We start from the raw sequence: 15,721 nt of genomic DNA, 5'->3' as shown, positions 1-15,721 counted from the left end.
AAACAAGTCCTACGTTAAAACTCACAAATAGCACCAACATTGTAAATTAGCCAATGCTTATTACACTCATACTTAGGGATGTCGATGGGGTGGTGCGGATGTTGGCCTTCCCATCCCCATCCCCACGGCGGGTCCAAAATTCATCCCCATCCAGCCATACTCGCCCCAGCGGGTATAATTCCCCATTCCACTCCCCACTTGGATATCAACCCCCACCCAAGACTCGCCTCTCAAATACACAGTACTACATAATCAATATAGATTACAAAAAAAAGTTAAAAATTATTGTTAATGTTTTACACCTTTTATTATATACTTTTTTTTTTTTGGTTAATATAAGTGTATTTCAAACTATTATATTTACAATTTTATTTTACATAATTTTTTTTTTATAAAATAGTATTAAAGTATATAATTGTTTTTAAAAATATATGAATATGGGTATGGGGTGGGGAGATGGAGCGGCTACAAAGTGGGGTTAGGCGTGTGGTGCGGGATGGGGATGGGGTGGGGTACAACCTAAAATCCATCCCCTGGTCCATCACCCATGGCAAATATGGTTTTTATGATTTTATCCCCTCCATCCACCGCTATAGACATTCACCTTTGGTCCCCTGTCCCGACTGGAAGTGATATGACAATAAATAATTCCATCTTGTGCTGAATTGGAGTAAGGAATGCTAATGGACTACTCATTAAGGTCTAAACACATAAACTAGCTAGCTTGACCAAAACAAGATGAACCAAAGCTCATTAATACTAAGCCCGATCAGATATTAGACCTAATCGAAAGATTAAACCTAATTTCGCATGGATTTAGAGCGCCTAGGTTAAAACCTAGGACTGTCGTAGGAAAATTCGCACGAAACTCATGAAGTCGGGCTCTGCAGCTGCGCACAACTCATAAGGTTGCGAGCAGTAGCCAGCGCAACTCTCAGAGATGCGCTTGCGGAAGATTCAGAATTTCAGAAAAAGAAACTGAATCGAATCTTACCATACAACCACGCAAGGTTAAAAGTTGCGCTACCCTGTGCAGCGCAACTCATTCACTTGCGTGCGAAAGCCGTGGCAACCTTCAAGGTTGTGCGCGCCACCTGATGCGGCAGGATCTCCGAAATCGTAATCTCAACCATTCCCTATGAATAGAGGTTCAATACAAGTTCTAAAGACACAGAGAAATAGCTTGAAAGTCAGCAGTAACATCTTTGTGAATTTATGCAATAATCAACCCTCTTGTCCTGAACACTCACCCTTTAATTGTTTTGTTCTTACAGTGGAGGTTCCCTAACAAGAAGGTGTCCATTTGCATTCTAAATGAAGATTTAGCAAGGAAAAGTGGTAGTTCCCGAGCACTTAGATAAATCACTTAACTTTTCTTGTCTTGAATCACTTAAATTAATTAATTAGTGTTGTTTGATCACATTAAAATAAACATTTATTTTATTAATTTGATATAGTATTCTTTCGTTAAACAAGACTAGAATTGAATAAATTTATTGATTGTTTTATCATTTAAGCCAATGTGAATATTAAGTATTATTGTTCTTTCACGATTTTGTGTTAAATAAGAGTAATGACATTCTTTATAATGTAATCCTTATGAAATTGACATGTGTAAATAAAATCAACTAATTTAATTTTAGATATCACGTTGCATATATTGTTTGACGATAAAATTGTGAAAAAAGAAGAGCCAATAGAGGCCTCACTAGGGCTAGGATGACAATTCCTCTCAAAAGGAACATTATCTTATTACCCTCGCTCCAAATTCTTTTCTAATATTTGTAGACCAATATGGGAATGGGTAAACTTATGATTCATGCTAAATATCCCTTGAACTCAACTTGGGAGAAAGGCATGAACGAGGTTTATGAATTTTCCTAAAACTCATTAGCAACTCTCTATTGGTTACTTATACAAAAAAAAGTAATGACATATCCAATTCTAATTTAAGATCTCCCAAACAGTCAGGAATTCAAACCCTGACACACCTTAAAAAGTGTAAAATTTTAGACATTTAAAGGATTATGAGCATAGAAGAGTAGGATCCCCAACGTCGGGCTACCCTCCTCACACCCGCCAAACCTGGAATCATCATCGCCCCACTTGGGCGGAGATGAGGAAGATCTCCTAATTGACCCTCCTCGTTAACATTCCTACTCAGACCATATTACTTTTCTTTTCCATGCGAAACCTAAAGAATAAAAAATAAAATAAAATAAAATAAAAAAAAAATTAAAAACATGGGCAAGTAATGAAACAGCTTGACCTGGCACTATAGCACTGGCAGCTTACACCTTCAAGGCTAAGACAAGAACCTTCGAACATTGTCACGTTTCCCTTTTTCATTTCATTTCATTTTACCTTTTTTAGGCAAAACTACAAGACTCTACAGCTTCACTTCTTCCTGATTCTATTCATTTTCCCAGCCAACCAATCGACAGCCTGCCTCACACCTTCTACTAAGTCACAGTCACACCCCTCTTTCTCTCTCCTCCACCACAACCATGTCAGTCTGCTGCTGCGGCGTCGAATGCGTCGTAATCATTGGCTTTTCCAGATGGCTATGGAAGCGCTGCACATACGTCGGCTCCAACGACAGCGCTACATGGCCATCTGCAACCCCTGATGAATTCGAGCCAGTTCCCCGCCTTTGCCGGGTCATCCTCGCCGTTTACGAACCAGATATCCGTAACCCCCAATTCGCCCCACCTGGTGGGTACCGACTCAACCCAGATTGGCTTATAAAGCGAGTGACGTATGAACAAACTGAAGGCCGTGCTCCGCCTTACATTATCTATGCTGACCACCAACACCGTGAGATCGTGCTCGCTATTCGCGGGCTAAATCTAATCAAAGAATCGGATTATAAGCTACTGCTTGATAATCGGCTTGGAATGCAGATGTTTGATGGTGGGTATGTTCATCATGGGTTGTTGAAATCGGCGATTTGGTTGCTCAATAGGGAGTCAGAGACGCTGAAGAAACTGTGGGTGGATAATGGACGGTGTTATAAGATGGTCTTTGTTGGCCATTCTTTAGGGTCTGGTGTTGCTGCTTTGTTGGCTGTTGTTGTTGTGAATCATGGTCATAAACTTGGGGGGATTCCGCGGAATCTTGTTACTTGTTATTCGATTGCTCCTGCGAGGTGTATGTCGCTTAATCTTGCTGTTAAGTATGCTGATGTTATTCACTCTGTCATACTTCAGGTCAGTAGTATGATAAGATCTTGTGATTTCATTACTTTGATTTCTTTATCATTGTTGCTATTACTTAGAAGATGTTAATTTATTGGTAATAATTGTTTCGGACTTTTCGATTGGTACCGTGTTGGATCATTGACACTTATGGGTTTTGAGTATTTTGACTGAGTTTAATTTGGGAAGGGATTCTGTCATACATCAGTCTCTGTTAGCAAGTACTTGGAAAAAATAAATCAGAGATTTTGGTGATTAGAATAGGGGTCATTCTTCAGAAATTTTGCTTTTATGTCTGATAATGGTAAATTTGGCCAATTTGTATAGCTCAATTGTTGCTACTCGGACCCTTCATTAACCTCAAGTGCGGTGTAGGAGAACCAATACTCAAGACACGAGTATGAATTGATGATCCATTTTGTACTAATTACATGGAAACCTTTCATTAAACAGCCGAGTGTGAGTAACATAAGGGGCGATTATAGACCTAATTAGTTATGGACTAATGGTATGGTATGAGTAACTAACCGTTAACATTGATGGGAAGGGTAATTCTAAATGATATGATAACGAAACCTTTAGGAATAGTGTTGTTATTGTTCTTCATATTAGTTGGTCTAGTAACTCAACCACATTCATGATCCAAAGCAACCAGGGTCAAGTGGAAGCCTTCCACTCTTCCCCATGGCTTGGAAGACTTAGGTGGAGTTAGCTTTTGGTTATCTCTAATCAGATATTTGTGTTGCATCTTACATGCTTGCTATACTAACTCCTTTAAAAGCCCGACTTGTGGTATTCCTCAATCTGTTCTTTGTAACCTTTCTTAGTTAGTGAATTTGTCCTCTCTATTGATGTAGGATAATTTTATTGCCAGCTTGTCAGATGAGATCAACCTGGATAGTCATCCATTAGAATGTTAGGTTTTCAATTGTGGACCAGTTAGTCTTGGAGGTGACTTATGGCTGCTTGTTATAGTAATCTTTTGATCCTTCCTTCAGTTGGTAGCTCTTGCCCATTCAATACGCATACCCTCATCAGATGCTAAACTGAAGCTATTAATTTCCCTTGTTTTGTGCTTATCTAGTTGCTTTATATTTAAATGAATTTGTAAATATTTACAAAGTGCTTCTAAGCTATTACATGGGAAAATGTTAAATTTCACTAGTGACCTGACAACATAACCATATTTATGCTCTTATCCAGGATGACTTTCTACCCAGAACAGCCACTCCATTAGAAGATATTTTCAAGTCAATTTTCTGGTTAGTCTTATTCCCTATATTTTTTGTTATTGAGCATGGGGAAAAAAAGGAACTCCCTCTTGAATTTACTACAGAATCAGTGATCTGTAATGCAGTGAGTTTGTTATTTATATCAATCTCTCAAACCAGGCCTTAAATGCTTTCAACAGCTTGCCCTGTTTGATGTTTTTGATTTGCTTGAGGGACACCTTCATCCCCGAAGAAAGGAAGCTTAGAGATCCAAGAAGACTATATGCTCCTGGACGAATGTACCATATTGTAGAAAGGAAATTTTGCAGGTAAGAGCAGAGTTGTGTTGTTCTGGTTATTTCCTCATGTTAGGATTGAATCCTAAATTCCTAATGTTTTAAGAATCTCATATTACACTATCACAGGCAGTATGGAACTTTATTTGTTAGATTTTCCTCGTAAACCATCTTCATATCCATCTTTAAGCTTGTGAAAAGTGCTTGGAGCAGTGGCAATGCCTTTTTGTTTTTTTTTTTTTTTAAATACTTTTGAAATCAATCCAGCTTTTTCATTGCATAGACATGTCATTTGGAGGATCTCTTAATCTCTTTCATGGTTGTGAATCTTGGTATTTGCCACTTAGGAGCTGAGATGCCATGCCAGTCATATAAACATTAAGTGTCCCTATTACTCCTTCCACGGTGTATTTTTTTTTTGGTGTCATTATTACAAAATAATCTTCCCGTTATGAAGTTTCTTTTCATAGTTCTAGAATATTTTTTCAGTTTTGTAATAGAGGCTACATAGAGAAGTGGCACGTCATTCGAGATAGCTAGAGAGGAACAAATGGACCCCTTTTGGCATGTTATTATCGCTTCTTACCCTCATAATCAAAAGTGGAGAAGGCCTATGATAAGGAATTGCCACTGCAACAAGCACTTTTTACAAGCTTAGAAGTCCCTCTTCCCAGCTTCTAGTTCTTGGAAATTTGCATATGCTTTTGTAATATAAAACAACAAAGCTCTGATAGTTTGCCAAAAAACCATGCAAGTAACTTGTGATTGTTGCTATTTTATTTTTTTAAGTGAATCCCCAATAGTATGTGTGGGATTGACAGAAACTAAAAGTAAATTTTTTTTATTTGTTTATTTCTTACAGAAAAATCCCACCCTCCTAGCTCCCCTCCCCAAAAAAATAAAGAAAAAAAGCTCAGAATATCTTAAGAGCAAGAATTAAGACCTTGTTTTAATGCAATTGAAAAAGGCATCACATGTTAATCAACAGATCCTACCAAAACCAACTTCACAAATTCGCCAAGCATTGTATTTTTGCAAAACTAGTCTTTTACCTGAAGCTCAGAGCCTCAGACTAGTATTTATAAGAAAATGCCTTTGTAATTATTGGGTAAATTTACATTTTCAAAACTTTATGTATTTTAAATTTAATATTAGAAACATAAATTCCCTCAAAAAAAAAAAAAATATTAGAAACATAAATATATCAAGATCTACTCATTTTAGGTATTTTGGTAAGCTTTTTTGAAAGTAGGTATTTTTATGCTTCAGAGCAACTAATATTTTGTAGAACTTATTTCCCCCAAAGGTGATATTTTAAAAATGATTTTGGCTGGAAAATCTGTGAGGGGAGATTGTCATGTGTTAGTAGTAAGTCAGCTTTGGTACTTGATGGTATGCTTAACTTTTTCATCTATATGTTTTCTTCTCGAGTTTGAACATCTTTGTTGATTGTTATGTTCCTTAACGGTTGACATGCTTCCTGTGTTTCCTTTATCTTTTTTTATTATCCAATGAGATGGCTGGATAATCGGTATGGAATTGGAGTACTCCTGCATGGGGGGGAGTGAGAGTTTGACCATTTTTGCTTAATTTTGATTTCCTTACTATCTGGTTATTCACAGTAAAGTCATATACATAAATGATAATTTGTTCTTTGCAGATATATGTTTTGTACTGTACAGGGTTCTGTTATGAGATTATAACCCAAAGCCCTAGCCCACAAATATGTTTGAATCCCTGCTCAATCATTTTATGCTTTCATGCAATTTACTGAATTCTGCATCCTTTCAGTAGCTTAATTGTAGAAATAGACTTGTTAAATGTTGTTTACATAAGCTTGGGTTTTAAATATTGAAATTTTCAGATGTGGAAGGTTTCCTCCAGAAGTCAGAACTGCTATTCCTGTTGATGGAAGATTTGAGCATATTGTGCTGTCTTGTAATGCTACATCTGATCATGGGATTGTTTGGATCGAAAGAGAAGCAGAGAAAGCTTTACTAGTAAGTTAATTCACATCTGAATGGAGATCTTTAATATCCTAGGGATCCTATAAAGTGACTGTATGGAGTCTAAGAATTTTCTTCAATGTTCTCATCTTTAGACCTGAACATGTGCTCTTACTAATGCAAAAGCAAAATTTCACTTTTACCAAAGTTTGGTGTTTAATAAAAAAGGCGGAAAAGATAGTGAATCAGGAAATCAAGTAAGAATTGTCATTTGATGAAAGTTCACGTCTTGGGTTGAAATACTTGTATGTATCTGAGGGGGGTAGGTAAAGCATCAGATGCCTTTTTTTCTTGGTCATCTTATGGTATATGCTTGAAAAGTTTGGTATGTACTTTCTGATCTTTTGATGCTAATTTGCTGACATGTGTTAACTGTTAAATCTTTTGGAAGATCTCCAAAAAGGGAATGTTGTCATTGTGAACCTTGTGGTCTCTGGGGAATTTCCCAGTGCCCTGGGGCAACGAACGCTCACTCATTTGTGATACTCCGTAATATATTTTATTTTCCTGCGAGACTTACCTAGGGAAGCTTTTTTGAACTAGTCCTGGCTCGTGAGTAAAATGGCGGTTAATGGTGCTTGGGTGGATGACAACACACGATTTTGGATTTCCTAAACCAACACTTTAAATTGCCAAGTGTAGAGGTAGATTTCTAATGGTGTAGTTCTTGAAGATCTGGAAATGCTTCCCGGAGCTATGGGTAGCAGTATTGCCTAATTTGCCAGTAAAATCTGAACCATTCACCTATTAATTCACCATTTTCGATTCACAGTTTAATGAATTGATAAAATGACACTGGACTACCTTAGGTTGTAAGTCTTGTAACGCATTGGCTTTGTGTTTGCATTGTATTTTAGTTGATTAACATTGCATTTGAACAAATAGTATTAGTATGAAAGGGAGTACTATCTCTATTTGAGCAATAATTTTTATTCGATTGCTGTAGATAGTATTATATTAGATTATCTATTCTTGTTTAAAGGTGAGAATAGTGCATGCTCCTTATTATATGAGCACCTATGGACCTATAGTTGTTTAAGTTTTCCAACAAAAGGAATTGCTCACCTTTGTTAAAATGGAGAAGACTGTAAATCTAACATACGTGAAAGAAAAATCAAATCTAAAAATTTACTGTCTTCTTTTTGCAGAGGATGAAAGACAGCAGCACAGAGACAGTAACTAGTCCTCCAAGAGTGCAGAGATTTGAGAGGTTGCAGACAATTGAAAAAGAGCACAAAGATGCTTTGGAAAGAGCTGTAAGTCTCAAGGTGCCTCATGCTGTATCTTTAGAGAAAGAACTTGAGAAGCCGGCGTCCCTCGAGGAGGGAGCTGTACGTTCATCAGAAGATAAGCCAACAGAGGAGTCCTCAAGACCCCTACCAAGATCGATTGGTGAGAGAGCTACTTGGGATGAATTAGTATCGAAGCTCTTTAAAAAGTCAGAAGCTGGAGAAATGAATTTACACAGAATTGAAGGTGCTTCAAAGTCACCAGGCTCCCAAAACTCTTAACATTTGACCAATACACTATCATATATTGTTTTTGCCATGAGTTTGTAAATTATTTCATGTACATTGCATAGCCTTGAATGATTGTATAATTGTTAACGAGTGTAGACTGTATAAGTGTATATTAATAGTAAGAACACAACGATCCTTGTGAATGTTGTATTCATTCAATTTTTGACGTGTGCAGCATTTGAATGTGAATGCTTGTTATCTAATTTCTTCAACTTCTCGTTTCCTGCCCTTTCCCAATTCACTATAGTATGTTGTGTAGCTTTCTTCTTCCCACAAAAATTAGATGAAATATTGCTCAGTTGTAGGGTAACATTTTAATCAATCTAAAGTAATTTTAACCTACAATAGTAAAGTAGCTGAACGTACTACCTATAGTTGGTTGCTAAAGATCATTACTTGAGTAAACCCTTAGCCCTGATTGAGTAACCCTGGCCACACGGTGTGGCCAGTCATATATAAAAAAAATTGCCTATATTCAAAACTAGGGTTGTGAATGGGACGGAGCGGAGCGGATGTTGGCCTTCCTATCCCCATCCCCACCTAAAATTTCATCCTTATCCCTATCTCCGCGGTACGTCCAAAATTCATCTACATCCCCGCCCCGACGGCCAGGGTACAATTCCAAAATTATCCCCGCCCCACTTGGATATCCACCCTACCTAATCCCCACCCAAGACCCGCCTAATCCCCACTTCTCAATACACAATCCTACATAATTAATATAGATTAAAAAAAACAAAAAAAAAATTGTAATATTACACACTTTTTTGTTTTTAACATTAGCGTATTACAAAGTATTATATCTAGTAATTTATTTTACATAATTTTTTTTTGGTAAATTTGTCAAAAAAAAAACCTTTTAAATGCACCATTTTACGAAAAAAAACCTTTTAAAAGCTTTTTGGCAAAAGAAAACCCGATTTTTAACATTTCAGCAAAAGGAAACCCAATTGTGAATTTTTTTTGTTAAAGACAAGCTAATGCCTCTAATTCACTTAATTAAGTTCTAATTTCTTCTAATATTCTCTAACTCTCGCTTAGCCATTTATAAATTAACTTAATTTATAAATTAAAAAAAAAAAACCCAAAAACCCCCACCACCACCCCCACCACCATACCAACCAGCCACTCCCTCCTTTCTCCCCTCCCATGGTAGCAACCCCCTCCCCTCAACCGGGCCGCCGCCTTAAACCCCTTACTCCCGGCGACCCACCTCAGCTCGACCTCCGACAACCCTTCTACCTTTCCCGTTTCTCCCCGTTGGTCGTTGCAACCCTCCCCCCCTCCCTAAACTCTAACACTGAGCAGGTGCCTTACGCTTCTTCTCCCTCTTCCTTTTCTCTCTTTGACTCACTCTCTCTCTCCCTTTTTCTTGTTGCGTCGCCGAGGATCTTCCACCACTTGATGTTGATAGTGTCATCGATGTCTCAGTTAGAGAAGAAATTATTAGTGTTAGGTGATTTGTCAGGGTTAGGGTTTAAGGAAGGGGGAGGGTTGCAGCGGGGGTAAGGGGGGAAAGGGAGAGGACCGACCAGCGGTTCAGGGCGGCGGCTAGGTTGGGGGGAGGGGGTCTGCTGCCACTCTGCCAGAGGAGGAGGAAAGGCTGGCTGGTAGTAGGGATGGTGGTTTTTATTATTATATTTGTTTATAAATTAATTTAGTTATGAAAGGGCTAAGTGAGAGTTAGAGAGTAATTAGGAAAAAATTAGAGCTTAATCACGTGAATTAGAGGCACAGGTTGTCTTCAAAAAAAAAAAAAACCACTTCAGGTTTTCTTTTGCCAAAAAGCTTTTAAAAGAATTTTTTTTTTCGCAAAATGGAGCATTTATAAGGGTTTTTTTTTTTTTTTTTTTTTTTTTTTTTTTTTTGACAAATTTACCATTTTTTTTTAATAAAATAGTATAAAAATATAAATTTTGTTTATAAAAATATATAGATGTGGGTATGGGTGGGGATGAGGCGGGTATAAAGTGGGGCGAGGCGGGGATGAGGCGGGTACAATCTAAAATCCATTCCCGCCCCATCACGCATGGCAAGTATGATTTTATATCCCCACCCCGCCCCATCACCATGGAGACCCATCTTCGCCCTAGTGGGCACAGGTCTCCTACTTGACCCACCCTACTGACATTCCTATTCAAAACATACCAATAAAGGCCAATGTTTCAATAAATCTAAAAATCAAATCTAATCAGATTAGAAAATTTTAAGTCATATTAGATAGAGTGATAGCCTAAGGGCTTATTTGTTTGACATAAAAAAACATGGAAAGTGAGATTATCTAGGAATTGAAAGTTTTGTGTGTTGTTTGGTTGACAAAAATTTGGTGAAATGGAGTAAGTGGAACTTCCTAAGAATTTTGAGCTCCCACATATTGTAGGAACTTACTTACCTAACCCCCTAAGGTAAGTATAAATTTCCATTGAAAGTTACTTCCTTCGTGATTAATCAAACAATTTTATAAAATTCCCATGAATTTGACTATAAGAATTTAATTTCCATAAATTTGTAATTCATAGGAAGTTCTAATTCCCCATTGAACCAAACAATACTCCGATAGTATTTGCCCCTAAGATAAGTATAAATTCCCATTGAAAGTTACTTTCTCCGTGATTAATCAACAATTTTATAAAATTCCCATGAATTTGACTATAAGAATTTAATTTCCATAAATTTGTAATTCATAGGAAGATTTAATTCCCGATTGAACCAAACAATACTCCGATAGTATTTGCCCCTAAGGTAAGTATAAATTTCCATTGAAAGTTACTTCCTCCGTGATTAATCAAACAATTTTATAAAATTCCCATGAATTTGACTATAAGAATTTAATTTCCATAAATTTGTAATTCATAGGAAGTTCTAATTCCCGATTGAACCAAACAATACTCTGATAGTATTCGGTTTTTACCTTGGGTTGAATGCAAACAGTGGGACGTGGGATCAGCATGGCTGAACATTTGTCGTACACAACAAGAGCAATTATCGACGCAGGCACGTCCAATTCAACAAAAATAAAGTGGGTTAATTGACATAGTTTGGTCCTAGTGGTTGGAATTTATTCTCATCTCACTCTCACCCACTACTATTCAGTATTCAGTACTCATCATCCCTACAATATCTTCTACGACTCAATTACACCCTTTTCACTCTTTTCTTGCTCTCCTCTCTTGGTCCCTCTGAGGTCAGTTGAATATTCTCTATTTTCATCTTCTTGTTTCATACTAATACTGTTCAACTGATTTTACTTGTACTTGAAATACTAATTGTAATCGAATTTGATTGGTTTTCACTTCAATATATGAGTAGCTCGGAAAAGTTGATTTTTTGTTGCTGCAATTTCATGTTATGGTGACAAACTGATTATAATTTCTAAAGGGTATTTTTTAAATTATAAGCATGATACAATTATTTGGTGGGATGATGTTATATTTTGTCAAAATGGTAGAATTTGCAATAATGGAGTTGAACTATTGATAACTTAAGTTGATATTTTTGTAATTTGTAGTCTTGTCAATGGTGATACAGATTCCAGAATCGCGTTATTTGTTGCTATTATTGATCATTTGGTACCCGGGTGTATTATTAGACTCTCTCTCACAGTTTCTTCCCCATGTGGAAGGTGTTAGTTGTACTCTGAGTGTATAATAGAAATTTCGAATTGGTACACGGAAATAAATTAGCATGTATAATCCTGTGGTGTAAAGAGTTTGCAGTTAGAATCTATACAAGCTTATGGTTATATCAACTTAAATGGCTGAATTGAGATGAAAAACGAGTAAAAATGCAAAATGAATCTTACATACTAAATCTTTACCTCATTTGTACCTGTATGTGTTTATTTATATGCAGCACAAAAGCTTGAAAGAGCCGTTACTATGCTAATGCTTTTGCATGTCGAATTTGTGAATTGGCTGTTATTTATTCTTAGTAAAAGACTGCTCCCTTGTTGTGTTCTTGGTTCTTTGGTTGATTGGACCCTAGCTCAGTATGCATTTCATTGTGTGTTTCTTGTTGGCTGGTGTTTTAAAATCTTCATTGATGTACTAATAACTCCCGTTCTTTGATTTGTTCCAACAGTGAGCTTTCATTGGTGAAATGCCACTCAGCATAGTCAGATTCAATTTCTGATCCTTCAAATGGCACTAACCTCTAGCAGAGTAATAAGATATCCTCCAATTGCAGATCAAACTGCAAATTCTAACCGACAAGCAATTTTATGTTCCATTCCTAATTCTCCTAGATCTAGTTGTCACAGTGGAAGTTGTGGAGCCAGTTTCAGAAGGTTGTGCAGTGAGTGTAACAGGGAAGCCAGGCTGAGTCCTTCCTCGGACAGTCGATGGGGCATATGCAAAAGACCTGTAAGCCATGCTACTTGTCGGAGATTGTTAGTACAATGCCACGTGACAGAAACTCCTCAGACAAAATCAAGAGAAGGCATTAGACATGCTAGTGAATGTGCAGATAAAACTGGGTATTGTGAATAGCTTCTACCCATTCATTGTTCCTTGTCAATATATTAGTGATTATTAGAGGGTATCCTTGAGCTCTTAGAATGATTAAAATGACAAACAAAAAAGTGATTTATCTATCCATTGATATCCTTGAGCTCTTAGAACGACAAAAGTGATGTGTCTATCCAATAATATTTTTAAGCTCATATCTTGTACTCATAATTTTTTGCTTTGTATTGTAGAGAAGGGATTGAAGAAAAGGAAGTTCAAAGTTCAGCTGGAGGTCAAGAGTTGGCTTCAACAACTCAAGGACTAGCAGAAGCCTATAAATATGCTCATAACGATGCTAAGTTTGTTAACAAAAGAGCACGTAGAGATATGGTCTTACTTTCTCGGTAATGCTAATACTTTGATAACTTGTTCTGGTTTTTTCATATTCATGTTTACTTCACCTTCTAATCCTTTACTCGCACAAATGCTAACTGATTAATTTCCCGAAGTTGCTTTATTTGTTGCATCTTTAAGTTGATGCCACCTCTACCTGCCCAAATATTAAGGAAATAAAGAAATTAAGGTGCCTTTGAATCTAAGAATGTCATAGTCAGAAAAGTTGTTCTATGGCATGAACAAGAATGGAAAAGAAGGGCCTGAGGCAATGGAGGAAAGCTCTTGAACTAAAGTGTTACGTCAGTAGATGCATATTCGTGAAGGGTCAGATGTTTCTAAAATGTTTTTTCCTTTTCCTTGGCAGACTTCCTAGAAGCTGAAAGATTTTCCACCACAAGTTAATATGTATACATTGCACCAGAATAAGCACTGATTTCAGAGTTCAGACTGAACGTATAAATATAACAGTCCATTTCCTGATATTTCCCCAATATAAATCTTATTAATTTGGCGTATTTCATTTTTGCTTGTCATGATATAGAAGATGGTTTTGTAGTAAAGGTATAGTCAGAAGTCAGAATCATCGACATCAATGAATGAAAGGGTCATCAGTGAATTAGTTTTTCATCATAAATTTTTGTAATTTGTGCAGTGGGATGGGATGGGCATAAATCTTCAGTTAATGCCATGCTGTGTTGTTGAAAGTGATATAATTGTGTTGTGAAAATGATGTTTATCCAATCAATAAGAAGTTTTTTTAAAAAGTGAACTGTATTGTTGAAAATATCTTGTGTCTTTAATTGCCCAAAATATGGTAGTGGATTTGCATAATTAAACCTATGCACTGAACACTGATGACTTTTTTGCTGTTAATGATGGTGATGGTTATAGTGCTATTGTATTTCCTTTGTGATATATGAACTTTTCAACCATGCTTGATCCTTTAGTTTAGTACTTTAGTGTGTATCCAATTATTAGTGCTCTGATCAGTCTCCTTAAAAGTTCTTGTTCATTATTTTCCTTTCCGATTTCTTTTACAGTGGTTTACGCAGCCTTGATGCTCGTGCACGTCAGGATGTAGCCATCCTAGGTTTGGAATTTCTTAAACTAGATGGTGAGTTCATTGGCATTTTGTTTTAATTTCCTATTTTCATAAATATAGTTTAATTTCTGTACAGCCTCATATAAGGCTCTTAGTGAGTATAAGATTGTACAATGTGCATATTTTTTATCCCTTGAAATACAGAGAAGATTTTTTGGTTAGATGTCTGACAACTTCCTAGAAAATGAGAGGTGCAGGACTTAATTCACACAATTGCCAACAAACAAAATTTATTAAATTTCACATTCATACTAAACATCAATTTAAATTCCATTTTGAGTGTTATAGGACTTCAAAACCAAAGTTTATGGTGTTGATGTTTTATCCCAGACAACTTTCCTCAATTGTCTTTTAAAACTCTCATAATTCAATAATGGAAGACCTATCCTCTACATTTGTGATTGATCAAATTATGTACAAAACTGGGGTCTATTTTCACAAAAAATTACTGCTTTCTATATTTTGTTGTCTTATGATTTCTAAACGATACCCTCTACATTTGTGATTGATCAAATTATGTACAAAACTGGGGTCTATTTTCACAAAAAATTACTGCTTTCTATATTTTGTTGTCTTATGATTTCTAAACGATTCTTTGCCTTGTCTTTTGTGATATATAGCTCGGGCAAGGGAAGATACTGAAAAAATTGACTATAACGTCAAGAGAAAGGCTGAACGTCTTCATCACATTGCTACAGTAGGCACTTTTATTTGTTTTTACATTAGTTTCTCATTGTAACTTCTGGATATTTGGCTAAAAACTTATTCTTTACCACATCAGATTGTTAAAGATAAAGCAAAATCAAGACTGAAGACTGCAGCAGATCAACATTGGAGTGACGGAGCATTAGAGGTGTGCCTTACAATGCTTTATAGTTTATGTGTCATTGTCTTCCTGCATTGTCACCGAGGTTTAACTTCCTGTAAAACTTGTCTATTTTTCTTTTTATTTGTATTATTTGTGCATATTAAGATTTTGGTTGTCCGTTGTCAGTCTTTGTTTAGTTTAATTTTCCAAAATATAAAAAAATTTTAAATGGTTATCTTCCATGAAATGATTCATGTTATGTATCGCGAAACCCCCCCCCCCCCCCAAAAAAAAAAAAAAAAAAAAAAAATCTGGTTGATACTGATGTCTGCATTGCGTTAATTATAGCTTTTAGTATCATTTATTCACTATTTCGCACGTTACATGTTATGATCTTGGTGGTTGTAGTCCTCCAAAAATTATGATGTCAACGTTGTATTCTTGGGTTTTTGTAAAGGATCATTGTTATGATCCCTGTCTTTTTGTTTGCTGCTTAAGATACAGGACCCTTTATTTATTTTTCAGTTTCTTCGTATTATTGTTGTGGTACTGGTCTGCTACTATTTATTTGAGTCATTAAGATAGCCTCTAGAATTGGACCAAATCAAACTTTGCTCTTGGGCCCTAGGGGCGGGTGGGGGAGGAAGGGGATGGTACAAACCTACAAGGCAACAAGTATTATTTTCCATGTTTATTAAATTAAATTTAGCTATGGATATGTTGGATTGCAATATTTTGCA

General features: G+C 36.4%; 2 protein-coding genes across 3 annotated transcripts in view; both read left to right on the top strand.

The window, feature by feature from the left end:
* The first annotated feature begins 2,360 nt into the window (after positions 1-2,360).
* Positions 2,361-8,404, top strand: LOC145584920 (uncharacterized). Its single transcript, XM_081641706.1, has 5 exons — positions 2,361-3,209; positions 4,401-4,459; positions 4,609-4,737; positions 6,569-6,704; positions 7,859-8,404. Exons 1-5 carry the CDS (start codon positions 2,508-2,510, stop codon positions 8,219-8,221), a joined length of 1,389 nt encoding a protein of 462 aa, XP_081497832.1. The 5' UTR covers positions 2,361-2,507; the 3' UTR covers positions 8,222-8,404.
* Positions 8,405-11,267: 2,863 nt separating this feature from the next.
* The window catches only part of LOC145586243 (senescence-associated protein AAF, chloroplastic-like), a 10,506-nt gene continuing 6,052 nt past the window's right edge, over positions 11,268-15,721 (top strand). The window contains exons 1-6 of one of the 2 annotated variants that reach the window (XM_081643025.1): positions 11,268-11,414; positions 12,311-12,704; positions 12,927-13,079; positions 14,112-14,185; positions 14,794-14,870; positions 14,955-15,026. In XM_081643025.1, the coding sequence (XP_081499151.1) occupies positions 12,370-12,704; positions 12,927-13,079; positions 14,112-14,185; positions 14,794-14,870; positions 14,955-15,026 (711 nt within the window). In that variant the 5' untranslated portion in view covers positions 11,268-11,414; positions 12,311-12,369. Of the gene's footprint in view, positions 11,415-11,479; positions 11,610-12,310; positions 12,705-12,926; positions 13,080-14,111; positions 14,186-14,793; positions 14,871-14,954; positions 15,027-15,721 lie in introns of those variants that run through there. The other variant, XM_081643026.1, reaches the window with a different exon arrangement.

Source organism: Chenopodium album, chromosome 16, assembly GCF_948465745.1.
Source record: "Chenopodium album chromosome 16, dcCheAlbu1.1, whole genome shotgun sequence".
Classification (NCBI taxonomy): domain Eukaryota; kingdom Viridiplantae; phylum Streptophyta; class Magnoliopsida; order Caryophyllales; family Amaranthaceae; genus Chenopodium; species Chenopodium album.
This window is presented reverse-complemented; position numbering and strand designations above follow the sequence as displayed.

Coding starts and splice junctions, on each gene's coding strand:
- LOC145584920 (XM_081641706.1), top strand. CDS start 2,508: ATGTCAGTCTGCTGCTGCGGCGTCGAATGCGTCGTAATCATTGGCTTT. Junction 3,210..4,400: donor TTCACTCTGTCATACTTCAG/GTCAGTAGTATG, acceptor GCTCTTATCCAG/GATGACTTTCTACCCAGAAC. Junction 4,738..6,568: donor GTAGAAAGGAAATTTTGCAG/GTAAGAGCAGAG, acceptor TGAAATTTTCAG/ATGTGGAAGGTTTCCTCCAG.